General features: G+C 37.1%; 3 protein-coding genes and 1 long non-coding RNA gene across 4 annotated transcripts; all 4 read left to right on the forward strand.

Annotated features, from left to right (window-relative positions):
- Positions 1–885: 885 nt before the first annotated feature.
- LOC148725369 (uncharacterized) lies at positions 886–2,942 on the forward strand. The gene is made up of 4 exons (XM_088731486.1): positions 886–1,881; positions 2,037–2,120; positions 2,592–2,627; positions 2,911–2,942. Exons 1-4 carry the CDS (start codon positions 1,065–1,067, stop codon positions 2,940–2,942), a joined length of 969 nt encoding a protein of 322 aa, XP_088587612.1. The 5' UTR covers positions 886–1,064.
- A 751-nt stretch (positions 2,943–3,693) lies between these two features.
- LOC148725370 (uncharacterized) lies at positions 3,694–5,846 on the forward strand. The gene is made up of 4 exons (XR_015990752.1): positions 3,694–4,137; positions 4,630–4,712; positions 5,154–5,239; positions 5,787–5,846. It is a non-coding gene; the product is annotated as an uncharacterized LOC148725370 (long non-coding RNA).
- A 242-nt stretch (positions 5,847–6,088) lies between these two features.
- Positions 6,089–11,775, forward strand: LOC148725371 (uncharacterized). The gene is made up of 8 exons (XM_088731487.1): positions 6,089–6,226; positions 6,627–6,773; positions 6,906–7,031; positions 7,447–7,482; positions 7,935–7,998; positions 8,491–8,522; positions 9,524–9,566; positions 10,013–11,775. The coding sequence occupies exons 1-8, from the start codon at positions 6,089–6,091 to the stop codon at positions 10,255–10,257; spliced, it is 831 nt and encodes a 276-aa protein (XP_088587613.1). The 3' UTR covers positions 10,258–11,775.
- A 6,888-nt stretch (positions 11,776–18,663) lies between these two features.
- Positions 18,664–19,179, forward strand: LOC148725372 (uncharacterized). Its single transcript, XM_088731488.1, has one exon. It carries the CDS (start codon positions 18,664–18,666, stop codon positions 19,177–19,179), a length of 516 nt encoding a protein of 171 aa, XP_088587614.1.
- Positions 19,180–20,620: the final 1,441 nt, after the last annotated feature.

Raw genomic sequence — 20,620 nt, forward strand, 5'->3', positions numbered from 1 at the left:
ACTAGAATTTCCAGATTGACAGGAGGCTAATCATTGAGGCAGGGGGAGTGGGTAAAGGAGTAGAGGGGAATATGGACTGGAATAATACATGCCAAACAAGTCTAGAAACTTATCATTGATCATCTCTATTTAGATTTGCCCCATACTTTATTTACTATTTAGTGAATTCAAATGTTATTTCATATAGCCACTGTAAACTGTACGTAGTGTCGATGTTGAACTTTCCTTTCCATAGAATTCGTCTATACAAGTCTACGAGCCGTGGGAGCAAAATGGAAAAAGTTTACAGAGGCATAGCAGACGCCAAGGAAATATTTAGAATTTATGGCAAGGGGAGTTCCAATTCCAGGCGCATATACATGGTTTTGCAACACCCGAGAAATGGAGGTTAGTGTAAACTTTAATAATCAATCAAGGGTTTGTGTCATTGCAGTCAGCACCAAAAGATCGCATTGAGTGCATACACATCTATGTCATATGACCCATAAGTAAAGATAGTAAAAGCCAATTTTGGCAAAGCCACAAGATAACTGTGCTGCAAAGGCTGGTCTTTAGCAAATTTGCATGTTGACATGAATATAACTGTAGTGGAGTAAAATATATGGCTGCAGTACCCACAAATGCCTGTTAGAATTGCAATAACAGCGTTCTGGAAATAACAGCCTCCTTGAAGTGGAAATACATTTTCGCTGCAATTAAAAAGAAAATCACCAGTGGTCTTTGAAAGACAAAAGCAACAACATAACCCAATTAATCTGCTGAGAAATAAAAACTTTGATATTTAAATGCTAATTTTTCAGTATTTACCCTTTTAATGTTTATTACCACTGATTGGCCGACTGGCAATAAGGATCTTTGCCTCATAAAAATTTTCAATATTTGTTTGTCATAGATTTATCAGTAAAAAACTAGTAATTCTCGCATCTTTCCACTATTTTAATGGTAATTCAAATGGCTGATTTAAATTCTTTGTTTTATTTTTCATCTCAGGATCTAACCCTAACCCTCAGTCCATACCAACACCACGAGTTACCAATCCCAACCCTCCTTCTCTCTCTCTTCAAATGAATCCCACTTCCAACGCTGCCTCCCTCCATTCTTCCACAAACCAATCACAAGCCTTCCTTCCTTCTGCTCAGCCTGATCCCAACCTACCCTCTACAAACCAACCACAACCCTCCCTCCCCTCTGCTCAGCCCAGTTCCAACCCAGCCTCTACAAACCAACCACAACCCTCCCTTCCCTCTGCTCAGCCCAGTTCCAACCCAGCCTCTACAAACCAACAACAACCCTCCCTTCCCTCTGCTCAGCCCAGTTCCAACCCAGCCTCTACAAACCAACAACAACCCTCCCTTCCCTCTGCTCAGCCCAGTTCCAACCCACTCTCTATAAACCAACAACAACCCTCCCTTCCCTCTGCTCAGCCCAGTTCCAACCCACTCTCTACAAACCAACAACAACCCTCCCTTCCCTCTGCTTGGCCCAGTTCCAACCCACTCTCTACAAACCAACAACAACCCTCCCTTCCCTCTGTTCAGCCCAATTCCAACCCACCCCCCACAAACCAATCCCATCCCTCCCATCACCCTGAGCAGCCCAATTCAGACCCACCATCCACCAACCAATTCCAGCCCTCCATTTTCCTAGCTCAGCCTAATTCTAACCCACCCTCCACAAACCAATCCCAAACCTCCCTTCCCTCTGCTCAGCTCAATTCCAACCCTTCCTCGCTTTCTCAACAATCAACCACTCACCCAAATCTCAGCTCATCTCAAACAAGTGTGACAAACTCAGTCATCCAGCCAGGGACTTCCAGTGATGAAGCAAGGGTAGCAAGTGGTGTTGTTAATCAAGTGGACTTGACATTGCCTACAAGTGAATGTAAGTGTTTGATTGATTTGCACACTAGTTATAAACTTAGTTGTTTTTTATTCAATCTTCCATTTGCATCTTGACTGGAAGCAGGTGACCCCTCTGCCCGTATATGATTATGATGTGACACAATTCAAAACTGTGTTGTGTTGTTTTTTGAACAGATGGTGTTTCTGCTTTTGATGACATGGATACCAGTGACCTCGACAGGAGCTATTTAGCTAGTAACCCAGTAAATGTTGACTCAGGTAATACCATGGTGAATGATTAAAGAGCATCAAATGCTGGTTTTTTTATTTTTTCTCTATGACCCCCCCCACCCCCCCCCCCCCCCCCCAAAATCATGATCTTTGGCTATTGCACACCAAAAACCCAATCCTGATTGGAATATCTAATAGTTATCTCCGGGGTGGGTAAGGATATTTTCTGAAAAAAGCATGCACATTACACTAGAAATCAAGTTTAAAACTGCAGATAGTTTACATAGATGATTTCAAATTGTATCATGTAATACCATTTATAAGGCAAATTTACAGAGCACTATTAAAAGCCAGTGTTTTAAGTCTTAACACTGAGAAAGTGCCCTAAAAAAGTAAGCCAAGTCAGATTTACACATTAGGTATGATGTAAATCAACAATATTTATGTGAGACTGATCAAGAAATTAAATCAAAAAGGAGGAAATTTTTACACCATATATTTTTTTTACATTTATTATAGCATGTCATTTAACTGGCACAGAACAGTGGGAAACAGGTATGTTTCGATAAAATGGATTAAAAAACAGATACACTTAAAAAAGCCAAAGTGGGATTAGCTTGAACATAATTTTATTTACTCAATAATTTAATTGAAAAACAAGAGAGATGAACAATTGGGTCTCCTGTTGATGAAGAATAGGATAATCTACAGTATTATGGTAGAGTACAGTGTGATATAGACGGATAGACTGACTGACTCGTGCAGTTTTGTAGCATGAAGTAATGCACAATAAGTAATGTTCTTGAGAGTCATTCAATTTTGTGCCATTACATTTAAGCTGGGGTTGTAGAAGAGGATATGAGTTCCTAAGGAGTTCTGGATCTGAATACTCGAGGTATGTTGGAAATATTGTCAATAATTTAATAATATTTTCAATAATTTATGAGTTCCTTAGGAGTTCTGGATCTGAATAATCAAGGTATGTTGGAATTATTGTCAATAATTTAATGCAATTACATGCAGGGCTCTCCCTGGATGATGACATTAGATAAATTTCCACCATATACAAAACAATATTCATGCCAAAAGTAGCATTTGAACTTAAAATAGAAAGCTTAACCTTGCTTATACCCTATGTAGCTGTCTGATTCATATTTCAAACTACAGCATGAGTTGGGGAATGGAAACAAAACAAAAAAAAAACAACAACCCTTAGAAGATTTTGGCACAGGTCCTTAATGGTGACAGTTCAATTGAACACTGTTACTATTTGTAAATAATAATATTGCATAAAACAAATAACAAAAGTGCTAGAAATCTGGAATTGGAGTCTAAAATATACTTGTTATTTCAAGAAGGAAAATGGAAGAAGAGTTTGAAAAAAACCCAACCCTTAGAAGATTTTGACACAGATGTCTTTAAAGGATGACAGTTTGACTGAATACCACTACTATTTGTAGACCACAATATAATAATTTTGCAGTGCAATGGTGTGTGGACAGAGCATGGGATGTGCTTTACTGTGAACAAGTGCTGATGGAGGTAGCATCAGCCCATGAGGATATTCTCCTACCAATCTTTTTGAACTTGACAAATGAGGATGTTTTGTGTTCAATAGCGATGTTATGTTTGCCCGGATGGCTTGCAATTTTCAAGGAAACTGTTGTAAATAAATACAGTTAGCATGCCTAGGTGTCAATGTGTTGAGTTAATGAGAAGTAAAATATATTAGCAGTCACATTTGAAATAAAAATAGCCTGTAAACTTTTGTGAAGCCACATTTGTCATATGTCAATTTCACTTGCTGAGGAACAGACCCATTTGGAAAAGTATACTACAGTTACTGTCTGTCAACTTTAATTTCTCTAGGTGACATATAGTCCTAATGCATGCATTGCAACAATGCACTGTGTTGCATCATAACACCAAAAGAAATAACATTAAATCTAACTCTACTTTAATTTATAGATTTGTGTATCTAGATGTGTCACCAGGCCAGGTCTGACCAGAGAAGCATGGTTACAGTGATCCTACAAGAAGGTGACAACATACCTGATGTGATAAGGTGACTATCAATAGTTAATAAAAGGTTATTTTTATCTCTAAAAGCAGGCTGCACTCTGCAGAAACAGCTTCCGATTACACTAAGTCACAGTGACAAAATAAGTAGGTTAAAATCATAGTTCATAATAGTTAATTTTTTCTTATTGAGAGACATATGCATGAACCGTGCCTTTAAACTTTTCTGTGTATATAACTTAAAAACACATGGAGACATCAAAAGTGACCATGCTTACCTGGTGCAATGTGTACCCACATGACAATTTATTTGTACATAGAAGGCTACTCCTACTGATTGGTTTCTGTGTTTTCAAACATAAATTACATTACAATTTGAAATACAAACATCACGCACAAACATCACTCACAAACATCACAAAGGGTATTCAAGATTTTTAATATCCACTGTATGATGCATGCATGCTACATTTCACATTAAGTAGTAATTAATTTTAATTAGTAATCAAATATGTTTATCTCTCTCTTAAATCATCAGGATTCTGAATATTCTACATGGAATCAATCATGGAAACTTATACTTTTGGATAACTAAAGAAAAATCCAGATCTGGGAGAGAAGGTATTGAATTACTATCCGTGTTTTGGATGTTTACTAAGATACGAGACAAAAAGGTCAAAGTTACAAAAGTTTTTTAAGTCTTAATGGCTAAACATCAAGATTGTAATGTAATTCTCACACTTTACTAATATTTAAAAATGGATACATCTGAAGTACTGATATTGTGTACTGTAAAGAGTGTGTGCATAGATATGTTTCTTCATTATTAAGGGATGTTGACATCTCCTGTTCCCTTCCAGGATGTACTTATAACAGGGTGTTTTACTTTCTGTAGTACTGAGCATATCAAAATATCCTGTTATCTTCTAGTCTATGTTGTGTTTCCTTATGCTATATTTAGTGCCCCATAACAACCGCTACGCACAAATAATAGATGCAATAATGCCCATAATTGTCAATGTTCTCAAACTCTTCTTACCATTTTGTTATTTTTTATGACAGTGAAAAGAAAATTTGGAAGTGCAGGGTCCGATTTACTCATAATGGCACCCACAACTTCTCAGCCTATCCTCATAGAGTGTTTTGTGGTGAGCATTTTAAGAATGTAAATAGCCTCAAAATACAATTTGTTGAAAAGGTTGGTAAATGTTAATGAAGGGAATTTTGTATTGATAATAGTAATAAGCTTTTCTTGGCAAACAACGTTCAGTTTGGAATGTTTGAAAAGGATCCCATGCCTGCAAGTCAGTCTGTATTCATTCAATTTTAATGTCATCACTATGTGTGGGCACAAGTCAAAACAAACAATAAACATTAGGAAGTTTGAGGAAAAACTCCCATTGCTTTAAAAGCGCTTCCCTTACCTTAAGTATTATATTAATTTAAAGATAATGTACTCTTTAATTTTAAGGTTGACTTGCAGTCATGTACAATATCGCAAGCCATCATCAGGCACCAGTATACTACCTACATACCAGTTTGACCTTGCATAAATCTTGCCAATTTTTGGTAAATTGTTTTAATGTGTCTTTTTGGCCCCTTTTTAAAAATTGAACATCATAGGTTAATATTGATCTGATTTGACTTAAAGATGGCTGGAAACAAAATTGTTTTATTTTGGATTCTTATAACAAGGAGACAACCTAAAATTAGCAACAAAGGAAGATGTGGTGGATGCAGTAAAAAGGGCAATGGTAAGAGGTCTTTAATATTCGATAAGATAAAGGAAGAAATCATTATTTCCAGCTTGTTACCCATTGACAACCTTATGATCTTACAGAAAATTTTCATAAACTCATATAGCTCAAGTCTGATGTGTTATTCATACATCAGATACTAAGCTGTGTCAAACAATGTCTTTTTCACAATTAACAAACATTAAAAAGACCTAGGTGTATGCAAATTAGGTGGTTAATATGTTTTGATTATCCAGACAGATGCAGCAAATCAAAGTGAATGCTGGTGAGATTCACCTTAAGTTATTCATTGTTTCCAAAAGGGAGAGGTTAGAGCAGGATCGTTCACTTAAGAGGGAGCAGGAGAGTGCATTGCAAAAGGCAATAGAGGATGACAAGGTAAATAGCTTTTCCCAAATACTTATATTGCACAAATAATGCCAATATCAATTATGTCAATCATGGCATGATTACCTGTTGCAAATAAACTAAAATAAAGAACACATTAGGAGAAAGTCAGGCAATGAAATGAGGATTATTTTTAGAAGGCTTCCTTTAAGACTTCAGGAGCCAAAACAAGCACCAGCCATCAAAGTATGGCCCAAGTTTCAGAGACATATCCCCAAACAGGAGAGGAAATGAGTGAAATGAAGTGATTCAACATAAATAATACTTGTTACCAAAAAAACTGCTATAATTACCACTTTCTCTTTTAAGACTTAGCAGCAGAAATTTCAAGATCTTTTTTCTACATTATCAATGAAATATTACTGAGGTTGTCATGTATTTATTCTGTAAGATTAAAGAATCAAGCAAGATAAGGAAAGCCCGACCAGCCCGAGTTACAGATGTCAGTCGGGAAGAAAAAAAAGAGAAAGTGAAAATCATCCTCCGCCACTCAAACGGCAAGGAAGAGTGCCAGTTCATCAAAGGTGCCTTCTTCCAGGTACATATAAACAATGATACAAATTATTAAACTGTAAATAGCACTTTGGTAAAATTATGTAGACATACAGTGATTGGCAGATAGCTTTTTATAAAAAGAAATCTAACCTTTTTTCCTGTTTAAATGATATAGGAAGTATATGACTGGGCAGGCTCCAACAATGCTCTCCCATTACACTTCTCTATCCAAAGAGGTAGGGAAGTGGTAAAACATGGAGACCTCTTGGAGAGACCAGAGGTGCTTCATATTCATGAGAGAGTAAGTAAATAATAATATTGCATAAAACAAATAACAACTACAGTACTAGAAATCTGGAGTTGGAGTCTAAAATATACTTGTGTTATTTCAAGAAGGCAAATGGAATGCGTTTGGTGAATTCAAATTTGTTCAAAATACCCTTTTAATCCTGATTTTTAGAGGTGGTGGAAAAAATATGGCAAATGATATGCTATCTCCTGGTATTTCTTAGCACACAAAATTAATCATTATGAGATACATAATACAAGTATGAATTTTGAGGGGATTTTTGCTTGCATATTCACCAATGTGCCTGCATGAGGTTTGAAAGTCACAGTTGTAAAGTGTTCAAACAGCTACCCTGGTAAATACTGTGGAATTTATGTATTAAACCTTATCTTTGATTCTGTTAACTTGTTTTTTTTTTTAAATCCAGGATGAGGCAGAGATTAAATCCCTTCTGGGATCAGAGGTTAGAAAAAAGTGAATACACATAGTAACAACTTATCTTTGAATGTATGATACAACACCACATATTAAGTAAAGTGTATGCTCGGACTGGTCAATTTGCTGCAAATTATCTGCCTATGAGTGTGTGACATGAAGCAAAATGGCACAAGTGATCAAAACAGAAAAAAAGAATGTGTATTATTGAAGAAGTAAACTGGAAAGCTCTTATCACCATAGCCAGTCTTTAGTATAAACCGTTTCTTTCTCCACACAGCCTAATTTTTCAGTTTGATTATTATTAAAAGACAAAATCATCTTTTTTGACTATTCATTTTGTATACCCAGGTTGAAAGTTTGGGTTATGACCTGAGTTTTATTCATAGAGTTAAGCATAAATTTTGAAATTGTTAATGGTAAGGAAATAAGAAATGTTAATTCTGGGTCACATGATGGCTTTCCTCATTTTGCCTGCAGGTGACATTCCAAGGAAATATTCCCGATTTGCAGTTGGAGGGTGACCCTTCATCCACAATACTAGGTGAGGAATACAAATATTATGTATTAAACTAGTAATTACCAAAAAAATGAAAAAAACAATGTAAAGAATAAAAATGAAGTACCTTCAAATGATACTGAACATGCATGAAAAGCAGACCCAGTCTTAGCAAAGGTAATGCAACCCAACAAGAAAATTACAGGTAATCTGCCTTGCTCAGTGATAATAAGCAGAAAATAAGGACAAACATTAGGGCTACATGATGTTCCTAAAAACAGAGATAACATCTTTCTTTAAAAAATTTCAGAAGAAATTGCCTTAATGCCAAAAATCAACACTGGTCATATGTTAAGTTATGTGTTGAGGGCTTATTAATTTCATATTTGTTACCTGATAAACAATGAAAGTCGCCACACAATTCTGTAATTTACTGGATAAATCATCATCACCTGTATTGCTTGAGCAATTATAGTAAAATATAGGTATATTAAATTGTGTATTTTTACATACTGAGACTAGTTCTCCTCCTGACAGATGAAGATTCGAACACAAGCAAAACAAATGAGGTAAGGGAAGTAGTGCACATTAAAATGTCACGTAAAATTATTGGTAGTATGCTACATTATGAAAACCCTACCATAACATATTGCATTGTATGTTCCATAGATCATTGACCAAAAAAAGTTGACTTAAACTTAAAAAACTCGCATGTCCCTTGGGACGAGGTTCTTTGTGGGCCGTGACACTTAGGCAGACTGACGGGTCCCTTGGGACAAGGTTCTTCGTGAGCCGCGACACTTGGGGCAGACTGAAAGGTCCCTTGGGACGAGGTTCTTCGTGAGCCGCGACACTTGGGGCAGACTGAAAGGTCCCTTGGGACGAGGTTCTTCGTGAGCCGCGACACTTGGGGCAGACTGACGGGTCCCTTGGGACGAGGTTCTTCCTGAGCCGCAACACTTGGGGCAGACTGACGGGTCCCTTGGGACAAGGTTCTTTGCGAGAAGCATTATTTTGTGCAGACTTACTTAATGATCTTCATGTGATCTAGTTCTCATTTTAACCAAAATAATTTAAGATATGTCAATATACATACAACTGAACAAAATGAACTGTCATGGCTTCCTCCTGCATAACACTAACATCAACACCTGACCAAATAATATTAACAACAGCAAGGTGGAACAACTGACAGTATCTATTATCACTATAGTTTTAAATAAGGGTCATGCTATAATGTAAACAACTTATCAACCTAAATAACTAAGTAAATAGAGATCATGTTAGTAACATCATTTTCCAAGTGTGTTTAGTAAAGGTATTGAATGCCCTATTTTAATTTGCCATTGAAATATGAGGTCATGTAATTAGATTAGTTCATGTACATTTCATTAGTGACTATTTCATTTTATAATACTATATCTACGTTATAATAGTCATGGTTATAAAGGAAAGTAAGAGATTGAGGCAGTGGCATCTTGGTTTTTGCCATTGTCCCTTGTTGTTAAAAGTAAGTTACACGTGACTCTTGTGGATGGCATACTTCCCTTTACTTTTTATCTTGTTTCAGGAACCACTACCAGGTACATCTGGAATTTTTTTTGCACAAGCAGGTGAGAAGCATATTATCTAATAAGTAAAATAACCAGTATTTTACCAACCAGTAAGGATACTGATTTTAATGTTGGTAAAAGTGGCCATCTCTGATGTTAGTTGATCCACTGGCATCCTACTGCATTTTAGAGGATAACATGGCATAAGGATGTCATCAGAGCTACAAAAGAATTTAATCAGAAGGTTGAACAAAATGATTAGACTCTATTAGAAGATATTGAAAGAACATGGAAATGTATATTCTTGACCTGGAGACCATGGATTATGGAAATTTCCTACTGACCCTTTTAACTAAGGCCCCTACTTAACCTGGCAATCTATGAAGCATTTCCCTCCAAACTGGGACAATATAATTATCAGAGAAATATATGATTGAGAGTCAACAGCAAGAAAAAGAAAATTACTGGTCAGCCTACAATGTCTAAAATTATAACTTTTTCCCCAGAAGAAGGACAAGAAATAGAGGAAAGTTGTGTAGACATCAACAAGGAGGAGAAGAAAGTAGAAGAGAAAAAGGAGCAAAAGAAAGAAGAGGAAGTGAGGGAGCACACAGAAGAAGAGAAAAAGAGGGAACATAAAGATGAAGAGGGGAACGAACATGTTAAACATGAAAGGAAAAGGAAAAAGAAGGACAGGAGAACAACCTCAAAAAGAAAAAAGCCAATGGTGGAAAATCACCCAGAATGTTAAAAGTTTAAAAAGACTTTAAAAGGACCCTTGTCAGCCACACCTTTGTTTCTGTTTACCTGTGGATGTTTTCATATTTTATTTCATGTAGAGCAGATCCAAATATAAAAATGCACAATCAAACTGCTTAGGGTAATTTAAAAGACTTCCAGAAACACAACTTGGGACAATGCAATAAAATTTCACTTTCCCATACATTTCACATATTTTCATGGTCATCAAAAATGGTAGAGGCTGGCTAGAGTCCTTCAAAATTTGTTCAATAGAGGCTGCTATAAAGCAACAAGTTAAAAATGTTCTTTGTTTTGATGATAAACAACAAGTGTAGAGCCCAAAACTTCAGTTCCTAATGGAAATATGGTTGGTGTTATAAGGAACTAAAAGTGTTCAGTTTAGAATTTAGTCAAAGTGGGTCATATGTATTGCATGACATTTTATATTGGGTCATTTGAAAAACAAATGGTCTGGGTCAAACTATGATCTTCAAACTTCCAAGAACTGACATCATTCAAACCATCACCAGTATGTCAGAGTCTTTATGCTTTTCAAGGTTTTAGTTGTTTATTGTGGTAAACAATTCATCATAAAGTGGAATCCTTATTTTAAAAAATTACAGACCAATCTTGAATATACGATGTCAAAAAACAGCAAAATATATTTTTCATTTCATGCTTTCTGACCCCAAGTAACTGATTCAACTTCAAATCATGTTTTCAGGTTCAACTGCCATTCTCTTTTGCTTGAAAAACACTAAGCTTTTGTCCTTGTTTCATAACAAAACATAAACACAAGAACAAAGACAACAAATGAAGCATCAAACGATCAGTAAATCAACATATGCAAAATGTCTAAGTAGGCTCATACTAAAATTGTACTCATACCCACGTAATCTGAAATGCTAGTCACCTTAATATTGTGCCCTCATCTAAGGATAGTAAGCACATTTTTTTTTTTTTTTGGTTTTCTTTAATTATTGCCAGCTGCTTTGGAAGTACTTAATATATATGAGGTAACTTGCTTTTTGTTTGTTTCTTTGTTTTTTAGTCTGTTTTTACATCAGTAAGAGTCCACAACCATTTCATTTAGTGTCAGAGTAGAATATTCCAAATAAATGAAACAAAAACATGAACTAGATCGAATACTGGAACTAGTTATGATTTGAATTTAATAGTTGATGTTGCACATGCAATATAGAAGACTTCTAAAAGAGTGCAAAAATTTAGGCTTCTATGAAACTATAAACCTTAACCACAACCATGTTTACTTTACTGAAAGGTGTGAAATTGGCTTCCTTGGGTGAGAGCACAGTGATTTAATATCTAGAGTAGGGACCCCTTGGCTTAATTCTTGCCTTGCACTGAAGAGTAGGCAAAGTTAAAATTACATTATACAGCAGGTTCAACTTAAACAACAAACATGGCAGATTTGATGTTAAGTTTATTATTTACTATGGTAAAATCAACTTGTATTTATTAAATTAATAGGTATTAAAATATTCAATTCAGTTACTAATATCAAAAATGTCTTGCTTTTTTTTTTTACTCATGATCGCAGATAAGGATTAAGGTTTTTTTTTTCAGTCAATAAAGTGCGCTAGGTCAGGCTATATGAAAATTAAGGTCAGCTCAACAAGCACTTGATTATTTTGTTAAAAGTGAACTGTTGCAGTTGTGTCATAGCTTTTACAGTTGATTAGTTTGGTGGATCTATTACAAAGTTAATATTTAACATTTTAGGAATCTTATTTGTTCTGAACTATCAAATTAATTCATAAGAATTAATTTCTTTTAACTTAATTGTCAAGTCCATGTTAATCTTACTAGTCAACATTTAATTTGGTTATATCAACGAAGTTGAAATTATAAATTAGCCACTGTACTGTAGAGAGTCAAAAAGCTGAAGTTTCAAGTATTGGCCCTTAACTCTGACAAAGGGTTAATGCTCAAAACGTCAGCTTTTTGAATCTTCAGGGTGGCCAGTTTACAATTTCATCTTAATTGATCTACCCCCACTGACACAGCACCACAGTTTCTTTAAAAACCTCCAACGTTCATTCATTTGTGAACATTTAGTCAATTTTGATTTAAAATAGATTCCTCTGCTATAAAAAATATCACAGTATGATTGTGTTTCACAAAATTAACTGAATAGAATGAGTGAAACACAAAATTGGATAACAAATTTAGCTTCAAAAAAATTATAGTATCCCACCACACTTTCACATGTTCCATGAAATGCTGCTGAGCTATTATGGTCTTGGAAAATGGACATAAGTATAGTTAACATTATTCTTCTTACCATTTGTTTGCAAGATGAGAAAATTTTGCTTTTGTTTTTTTCCATTCTCACTAATATGAATGTCAGCTGGTAGCTATGCATACGCGTGACTGTCTTGCATTCTGGTGCCGGAATGTTAGTTTTACTCATCCTCTACTCAGTCTTTTTTGTCCAAACCATTTTCACATTTCCTAAGAGTTATGTTCCTTTTTGGGCTAAAAATGACCAATTAAAATAGGAACGCGAAAATCTATCGAGCTTACGTAACCGAAAACTATGAAGCAGCAAGTAGGAACAAACACCCTCCGGTAAAACAATGTACCAGAAGAAACCAATGCTTACCTTAGGACCATTTCCTCCATCTCTTTAGCAGTGTAAAAATATTCTTTCTCCCTCTCGCGTTCTTTTTTTTAAATTTCAAAAAAGTCCTGAGTTCGCGACGACAAGTTTGCTAGAACATGACCACTCTCACTCGCCCCAGGCTCCCTCCCGTATTGAGCCTCGATTAGAAAATCGAGCCTCGATTGGAAAATCGAGGCACGATTGGAAAATCGAGGCTCGATTGAAAAATCGAGGCTCGATTGGAAAATCGAGGCTCGATTGCAAAATCGAGGCACGATTGCAAAATCGAGGCTCGATTGGATAATCGAGGCTCGTATGTCGAAGCTTGGCAAAACGAGGAATCGTGGTCGTTTTTGATCAGGGGCTTTTGGGCTCGTTTCCCGGAAACCGTGAATGATCCGTGTTTTGGTGACAGGAGTTTTGTTGAAAGCTTCGCAAATGGTTCTTATAATTGTAACCTGATGTAATTCGGGAAGTACGTCAGGTAAAGGTTCAGGTGATAGTGATCTACCACGTGACAAACTACACTGATGATGACTGATGGTTTCAGTCGAAACGTCTGTTAATAATTAAGACCAAAATTCCAGAAAAAGATTTAAAAATTTTTCGTTAGAATTGAACCTGGATAAATGACAATATTCACTTTCACAAACAAAAAATGACTTGGATAAGTTAAGAGCTAATAGCTACAGCTGTTATGTTAAACTCTTAAAAGCAAAAATTGTGACGGACAGTCATCTTGCGTGCGTCACCCATTTGCTCTAGAACCCAGTTCATATTAGGTTCTACTCGTAATCAAAGAAAAACCACGAAGCTGATTGACGAAGAGGAGAGAAGACAGCTTGTAAAAGATAGACAGGTAAATCCAAAATAAGAAAACGCAATCAACGTTGCTGATCCTAGCATTATACAGACGTTTATCACATGTAACCCCAGCTGGTTTAATCGGGATAGTTCTTCAACAAATTATGTATTGCTCAATGTCTAGAGTATACTACCGCAAAATTATACAGAAGAAATCAAATGTGTAACATCTCTACGCAAAGTTTCTTTCACAGTTAAAATATTTGTACAGGTATGTGGATGGTTTTCTTACTTTGGTTGTGCGTATGATAGACAGCCTTCTGACAGCTCTCTTTGTAGAAGCCCATAGACACAAGCTGATCAATGACATTATCATCGATTTGGTCTGAGGGGCTTGAAAGAAATAAAATTGAAATGAAATTTAGGTTTTGGTTTGAAACGGTGCGGAAGATCTGGGGGCATGGCAATCAAAAAATTACCAGAAAAATGCTCTTGGCCACGTTAGCCTGTTACAAAGTTAACGCAATTTCTCGAAAATGCTCAAAAGTAAAGAACCACCTTCTTTCGCACACTGTTTTCCAACTTCCTTACTTTTGTGTATTAGAGTTCGATGTATACTACTCTGACCTTCGGAAGTTTGAGAAGACTTCTATCAAAGTAAGCAAAGCTGAGTTGGATTTGAATTTTCTCAAAAACTGTTTATCCTTCAATGTGTTTCCGAAGTTCATCTGTTTTCAACTGCCAAACACAAGTAGACATGATGTACGTGCTATTCGAATACGTCTATTAAGAAGTGCTATCGCCAAACGAAGAAAGGAACTCTGTAAGTTAACCATAGTAAGAGACAGGTTAGCGGTGCATCTCAATGGCATTGTCAGCAACATCGATGGATACATCCTCCATGGAACTGTTAAATATAATGTCAAAAAGTCTGTGAAACGTGTTATCGCCACCCACGAGAACTTAACGCGAAACGTAGTTCTACCTTTTGCTTCAACGGAGACAGTGGCCAACCTCTCGTCGCACAATCTCACGTCCGAACAATTGGAAATAGTTAAATATGGCCCTTCACATTCTATTAGTACTCCGACCATTAGCAAAACGGATGTCTTTTCTTGTTTTGAGCTGATTAATCGCACCATGGTCAGAAATCTATTCGACAGGAAGCTAAAGGGAAAACTGGTCGCTGACCTTTCTTATCTTGCCCATTCGTACGTTTCTTCACACCAACTTTCTGCAGCGGAGTTAAAGAAATGTAGGATACTAAAGGATTTGAGGAAGAACAAGGACATTGTAATACTGAAGCCTGACAAAGGAAATGGCTTAGTTGTCTTGGACAGGAAAGCGTACGAACAGGGTATTTTTTCCATTATCAGTGACACTTCTAAGTTTAAGGTTAATGATAACGATCCTACATTACAAAGACAGGGTAATTACAACGTTTTTTAAGAGCGCTTAAAAATAAGGGCCACTGGGACAAAGATGCCTATGAGAGAATCTATCCAACTGGTTCTCAACCAGCCAGGTTTTGTGGGCTACCTAAAATGCACAAGGCTTGGCAGCCTAATGAAACACCTCCATTTCGACCCATAGTATCTTCAATAGGTACCTACAATTACAATTTATCTAAGTTCCTTTGTAATCTTCTAGAGCCACATGTTCCGCGTGAATACAACGTCCGCGACACGTTTTCTTTTGTACATGAAATCAACCAGTTATCAACCTCAGGGAAGTTCATGGTATCTTTCGATGTTGAGAGTTTGTTCACTAGTATACCTCTTGATGAATGCATTGATCTGGCGATCACATACATTTATTAAGGTAACCCTGGTCTTAACATAAACGCCGCTGACCTTAGAACGCTTTTACCTTCGCAACAGCTGAGACTGGTTTCTTGTTTAAGGGTGTGTTTTATGATGAAATAGATGGGGTTGCCATGGGGTCCCCACTTGCTCCAGTACTTGCAAACCTCTTTATGGGACATCATGAAAAAAACTGGCTAGATAACTATTCATTCTCTGAAATTCCGTTCTACAGACGCTATGTTGATGACACCTTTTGTTTGTTCAATGGCGAGGAGGACGCGCTCGTGTTCTTTGATTATATCAACGCCAGGCACCCTAGTATTCGTTTCACAATGGAAAGGGAAATTGATAAGAAATTATCGTTTCTAGACATATTGTTAGACAACAGTCATACATCCATCGTCACAAGTGTATATCGCAAGAAGACGTTTACTGGTCTTCTTACTAATTATTTCAGCTTCGCCCCTTTGATTTACAAATTAGGTTTAGTCATAACATTGACTGACAGAGTATATAAGATCAATAATTCCTTGGTTGGTTTTCATCTGGATGTCAAGAAACTTATTTTCTTGCTACGGAAAAATTGTTTTCCATCTTGGGTCATAGACAAGATCATTTACAAGATCATTTACAGGTATCTAGCTATGAAAAATAATCCTTCTCCTACTGGGCAGAACGCCTCTTCTAACTCCGATAAACCTTCTTCGCACTATTATAAACTTCCCTGTGTTTGTCGATTTTCTAACATCGCTCAGACTAAGTTAAGACAACTACTCAAACGTTATTGTAGAGCTGACTTAGATGTTAAGTTAGTCTTCAGCACGTTTAAACTCAGAAACATGTTCAGTGTGAAAGATTCAGTACCGCTAGGTCTACGTTCGCATGTCGTTTATAAAGTTACGTGTGCTGGCTGTATTGTCGGTTATATTGGTGAGACCACTCGCCGCATTTGTACGAGTTCGTGAGCACCTCTTGTCGGACAAAACATCGCATATTTACAAGCACCTGCAATCATCAAGGGCCTGTCTTGACTCTTGTGATACTGAATGTTTCACGATCTTAGATTCTGCCGCTTCAAAATACCAAATTAAGATCAAAGAGGCATTGCATATCAAGTGGGAAAAACTCGTTCTTAATCAGCAATTGAAGCATCTAGAATTATCTCTTTCCATTTAATTACGTTGTTCCTTGCTCTCTTATTTTATTATTATTATTACTTCTTTTTTTTGATCTAGTCAAGCGCGCGCTATTTACATTTTTCGCGTATTTAATATTCAAACTGAAACGTAAGCCCTGACACGTAATTTGAAACGTACCTTAATATAAATTTAAATGTACAACAGTTAAAAGCTCATTTGCAACTGAAGATGACATGAGAATGTCGAAACATGTCGTGTAAATTTAAACTCAAAGTTGTCGTTTCTTTTTTGAGAGTTACTATAGAGTAACGTGTGCACAGACCAAGTGCTCTCCAAAATTGCTTTATTAGAATACTAATGAAGTTAATATATAATAATAAATATTGGGATAATCACGTGACTGCGGTTAAGGTGTGGTAACCTACAGAATCCAGATTATGTGATAACTAAGGTATCTATCCAATAGGAATAAACACTACCCTTACCGCCTCCCGGTTCGCTCAGTTGGTTAGAACGCCGAAGTGTTGTGCGGGATGTCGAGGTCGATGGTTCGAGCCCCGGCCGGACCAACAATCAAGGTCTTAAAATAACTGAGGAGAATGCGCTACCTTTATATAATGTCAAGAAATGGATAGACATTCTAGTCTTCTCGGATAAGGACGAATAAACCGTAGGTCCCGTCTCCTGCATCTCCTAATTAGTTAATTTGGTTAGGCAGGGGACGTTGAAGAACCCACTCACGAGATTACTGTGATGTGGGCTGGCCTGTTTACTGGGAATCGGAGGGGAGGGGGCATCTTCAAATAAGTTTCCTTCGATTGTTTGTAAACTGCTGATGCAGCCCGGCCAAAGTCCTCCGAAAAGTGTTGTGATGCGCATTTGATCATATCCACATGTTAATTTGCGCAATTTAAATATTAAATTATTATTATCAGGCGCACTTCGCCTGAAGGTAAGAAAGAGATCGATAGACAAGTGAATGATGTGCTAGAACGTGGAATAGTTCAAGAGTAAGTTAGTGCTTGGTCTTCGCCAGTTGTTCTAGTCAAGAAAAAAGATGGTTTTATGAGATTTTGCGTTGATTATCGCAAGTTGAATAAAATTACCAAAAAAGATAGCTTTTCCTTACCCCTTATTGCCGATACTTTAGATTCTTTAAACGGAACAAGCGTTTTCAGCACAATTGACACGAAGTCAGGTTACTGGCAAATAGAACTTCATCCTTCTGCCAGATAAAAACTGCTTTTGCTACGCAGAATGGCCTGTATGAATTCTTGGTGATGCCTTTCGGTCTTACAAACTCTGGGCAGAGTTTCCAGAGACTTACGGGCCACATCTTGAGAGGAATGGAATATCGGTTTGCACCTATATATATCGATGATATTATCATATTTTCCAAATCGGTTAGAGAACACTTAACTCATTTGGAAGAGGTTTTCAGGAGACTTTGTGATATCAAACTGAATCCGAAGTGTAATTTCGTTAAACAAAGGGTAGAATATCTAGGTCATATCGTAACTCCTGAGGGTATCAGTCCAAACCCAGAAAAGATTCGTGTTGTGCAGGAATTCCCTACTCCAACTAATCTCAAGAAACTCAGGAATTTCTTAGGTCTCGCTAATTATTACTGGTGTTTTGTCAAGGTTTTTCTCATATAGCCACTCCCATGAATGCATTAACCAAGAAGGGTGTTTCTTTCAATTGGACAGAAGAGTGTGCTGTTGCTTTCGACAAGTTGAAACGTGCTTTAGTGTTTGCTCCAATTTTAGCTTATCCTAACTTTAAAGAGCCTTTTCTACTGTTTGTCGATGCTAGTTCTACAGGAATAGGATTTTCCTTAGCTCAAGTACAGAATGGTAAAGAAGTAGCGATTGCTTATAACGGTCGCGGTTTGAATAGTGCAGAGCGCAACTATAGCACAACTGAGAGGGAGGCGCTCGCGTTAATAGAAGGGATTAAGAAATTTCAGCCCTACCTTCAGAATCGCCAATTCACGTTTGTTACTGATCACAATTCGTTACGCTGATTAATGAGCGTTAAGGATGCTTCTGGTCGTCTTACAAGATGGGCCTTATTTTTTACAGTACGATTTTGAGATCATTCATCGCCCTGGTAAGATGCATGGCAATGCGGATAGTTTGTCTAGACGTCCTTATGACACAAGGGAATGTAATTCAATCCGAAAAGAAGAGCCACAAGTAGCAAAAGTACGAGAATTGCGAAGGCGGGATTTTGACCTTAGTGAGATTATTGAGTACCTAGAAAATGATATTTTACCCATTTACGATAGTGCAGTAGGCAAGCTTTTACTTGTGAGTGATGGCTTTTACATCGGACGTGATGGTTTACTTTACGATCTAGGTAACAATCGAAAGCGCAATTCTTGGGATTCATTTCCTCAACTCGTTGTCCCTCCAGCATTGGGATTTGAAATTTTGTCGAACATGCATGACCATATATCCGGTGCGCATTTTGGAGTCCATAAGACTTTCAATAAGGTTAAGCAACGATATTGGTGGAAAGGAATGTACAAAGATGTTGAACATTGGTGCATGTAAGTCTTGCACTGAGTGTTCCATGAGAAAATCGCCTAGGAATACCAAAAAGGCACCCTTACTTCCAATTCCAGTGGAGAATGCTTTTGATAGAGTGGCTGTTGATGTGTTAGGGCCTTTCCCACCTTCCAACAAAGGAAACAGGTATGTCGTCGTTTTTAGTGATTATCTTACTCGATGGTGCGAAGCATTTCCTGTTCCAAGCGTTGAGGTAACTGTGATCTCTCGTCTATTAGAAAATGAGATCATCGCCACTGAGTTTAAAGCACGTAAAAAGAAAGGAAAAATGGAATATCTAGTTAAGTGGCATAACTTTCCCAGAAATCAGTCGACTTGGGAACCAGCACAAAAAATTTTAGATAGACGACTTGTTGATAATTTTAACAACTCAAGGAAGTGACGAACTCTCGTCTAGTCAATTCATTTCCGCAGGCGACGTTCGAATTGGATGTGCCAAGCAGGCGTTCTAGGTATTTTTCGTGCAACTTGGACCGGAACAGGACATAAATGTGAAGAGAACTACGTTAAGAACCCTAAGGCCACTCTGAGAGCTCTGACTTACGCTATGTCTATTTCACAAAGTATGATGCGAGTTCTCGACGGAAAAATTGTGTACTTGTTCAAAATTACTGATCAGATGAGCATCATATTAAATTTTCTGTCTCAGGATTTAAAAATGGTCCAAAGTACCCGCTTTACTGACTGGAAGAAAAAACTAGAACAATTTGCCAATTCAGCCAAATGTCACGAGGGAATGACGATGGAATTTCTTTCTAAGTAAACCGCTAAGATTAATCGTGCTTTCGCTGCTTCCTAAGACTTTTTGAAATCCAAGATACTTTGAGTCAGATATCTCATCTACATGAAAAATCACTTGTAGGCTATTCCGATTTACCTAAGTTTATGTCCTCCCACTTGTCTGCCAAACTTTCTACTGATCATTCATTGAGGTTGACTATAACAGCACTGGAACAAGGTTCGTCTATTCTGGCTAGCCCAATGGTCGATGTCGAACACAGCGATCAGGATTTGACTGTCGATATTTTATTGTTAGTACCAGAGATTACAGATAAGGATAGCTTCTGCGTCGTACAACATTTGACTCCACTTAAGTTCAATATTTCGGGTAAATGTTTTTCGGGGCCTGTCCAACACACAAACCTTGCTTTAGTTAATTGTCCGAATTCAAGGAAGGTAGTCTCTTTAGACGTATTAGATAGGTGTTTTAGAAGCGAAGTAGGTTTCTTATGCCCTAAGAATGCATTAAAGACAGTTTCTAGCTTGCAATGGTTAGGTTTTGCTCGGAATCCATACCTGAAACTTTCTTTCCCGCGAAACCATCAACCTACTTCGAAGTGTGACCATATCCATCCATTAGTTCATCTTGGAGGCAGATATTTTCTTTCCACCACTTCTGGAACTTTGGCTTTGAACAATGGTGAGC

The sequence above is a fragment of the Stylophora pistillata genome, chromosome 8 (assembly GCF_964205215.1).
Source record: "Stylophora pistillata chromosome 8, jaStyPist1.2, whole genome shotgun sequence".
Taxonomy (NCBI): Eukaryota; Metazoa; Cnidaria; class Anthozoa; order Scleractinia; family Pocilloporidae; genus Stylophora; species Stylophora pistillata.

Coding starts and splice junctions, on each gene's coding strand:
- LOC148725369 (XM_088731486.1), top strand. CDS start 1,065: ATGAATCCCACTTCCAACGCTGCCTCCCTCCATTCTTCCACAAACCAA. Junction 1,882..2,036: donor GACATTGCCTACAAGTGAAT/GTAAGTGTTTGA, acceptor TTTTTTGAACAG/ATGGTGTTTCTGCTTTTGAT. Junction 2,121..2,591: donor CCCAGTAAATGTTGACTCAG/GTAATACCATGG, acceptor CATTTATTATAG/CATGTCATTTAACTGGCACA.
- LOC148725371 (XM_088731487.1), top strand. CDS start 6,089: ATGCAGCAAATCAAAGTGAATGCTGGTGAGATTCACCTTAAGTTATTC. Junction 6,774..6,905: donor TCAAAGGTGCCTTCTTCCAG/GTACATATAAAC, acceptor TAAATGATATAG/GAAGTATATGACTGGGCAGG. Junction 7,999..8,490: donor CCCTTCATCCACAATACTAG/GTGAGGAATACA, acceptor TCCTCCTGACAG/ATGAAGATTCGAACACAAGC.
- LOC148725372 (XM_088731488.1), top strand. CDS start 18,664: ATGCTTCTGGTCGTCTTACAAGATGGGCCTTATTTTTTACAGTACGAT.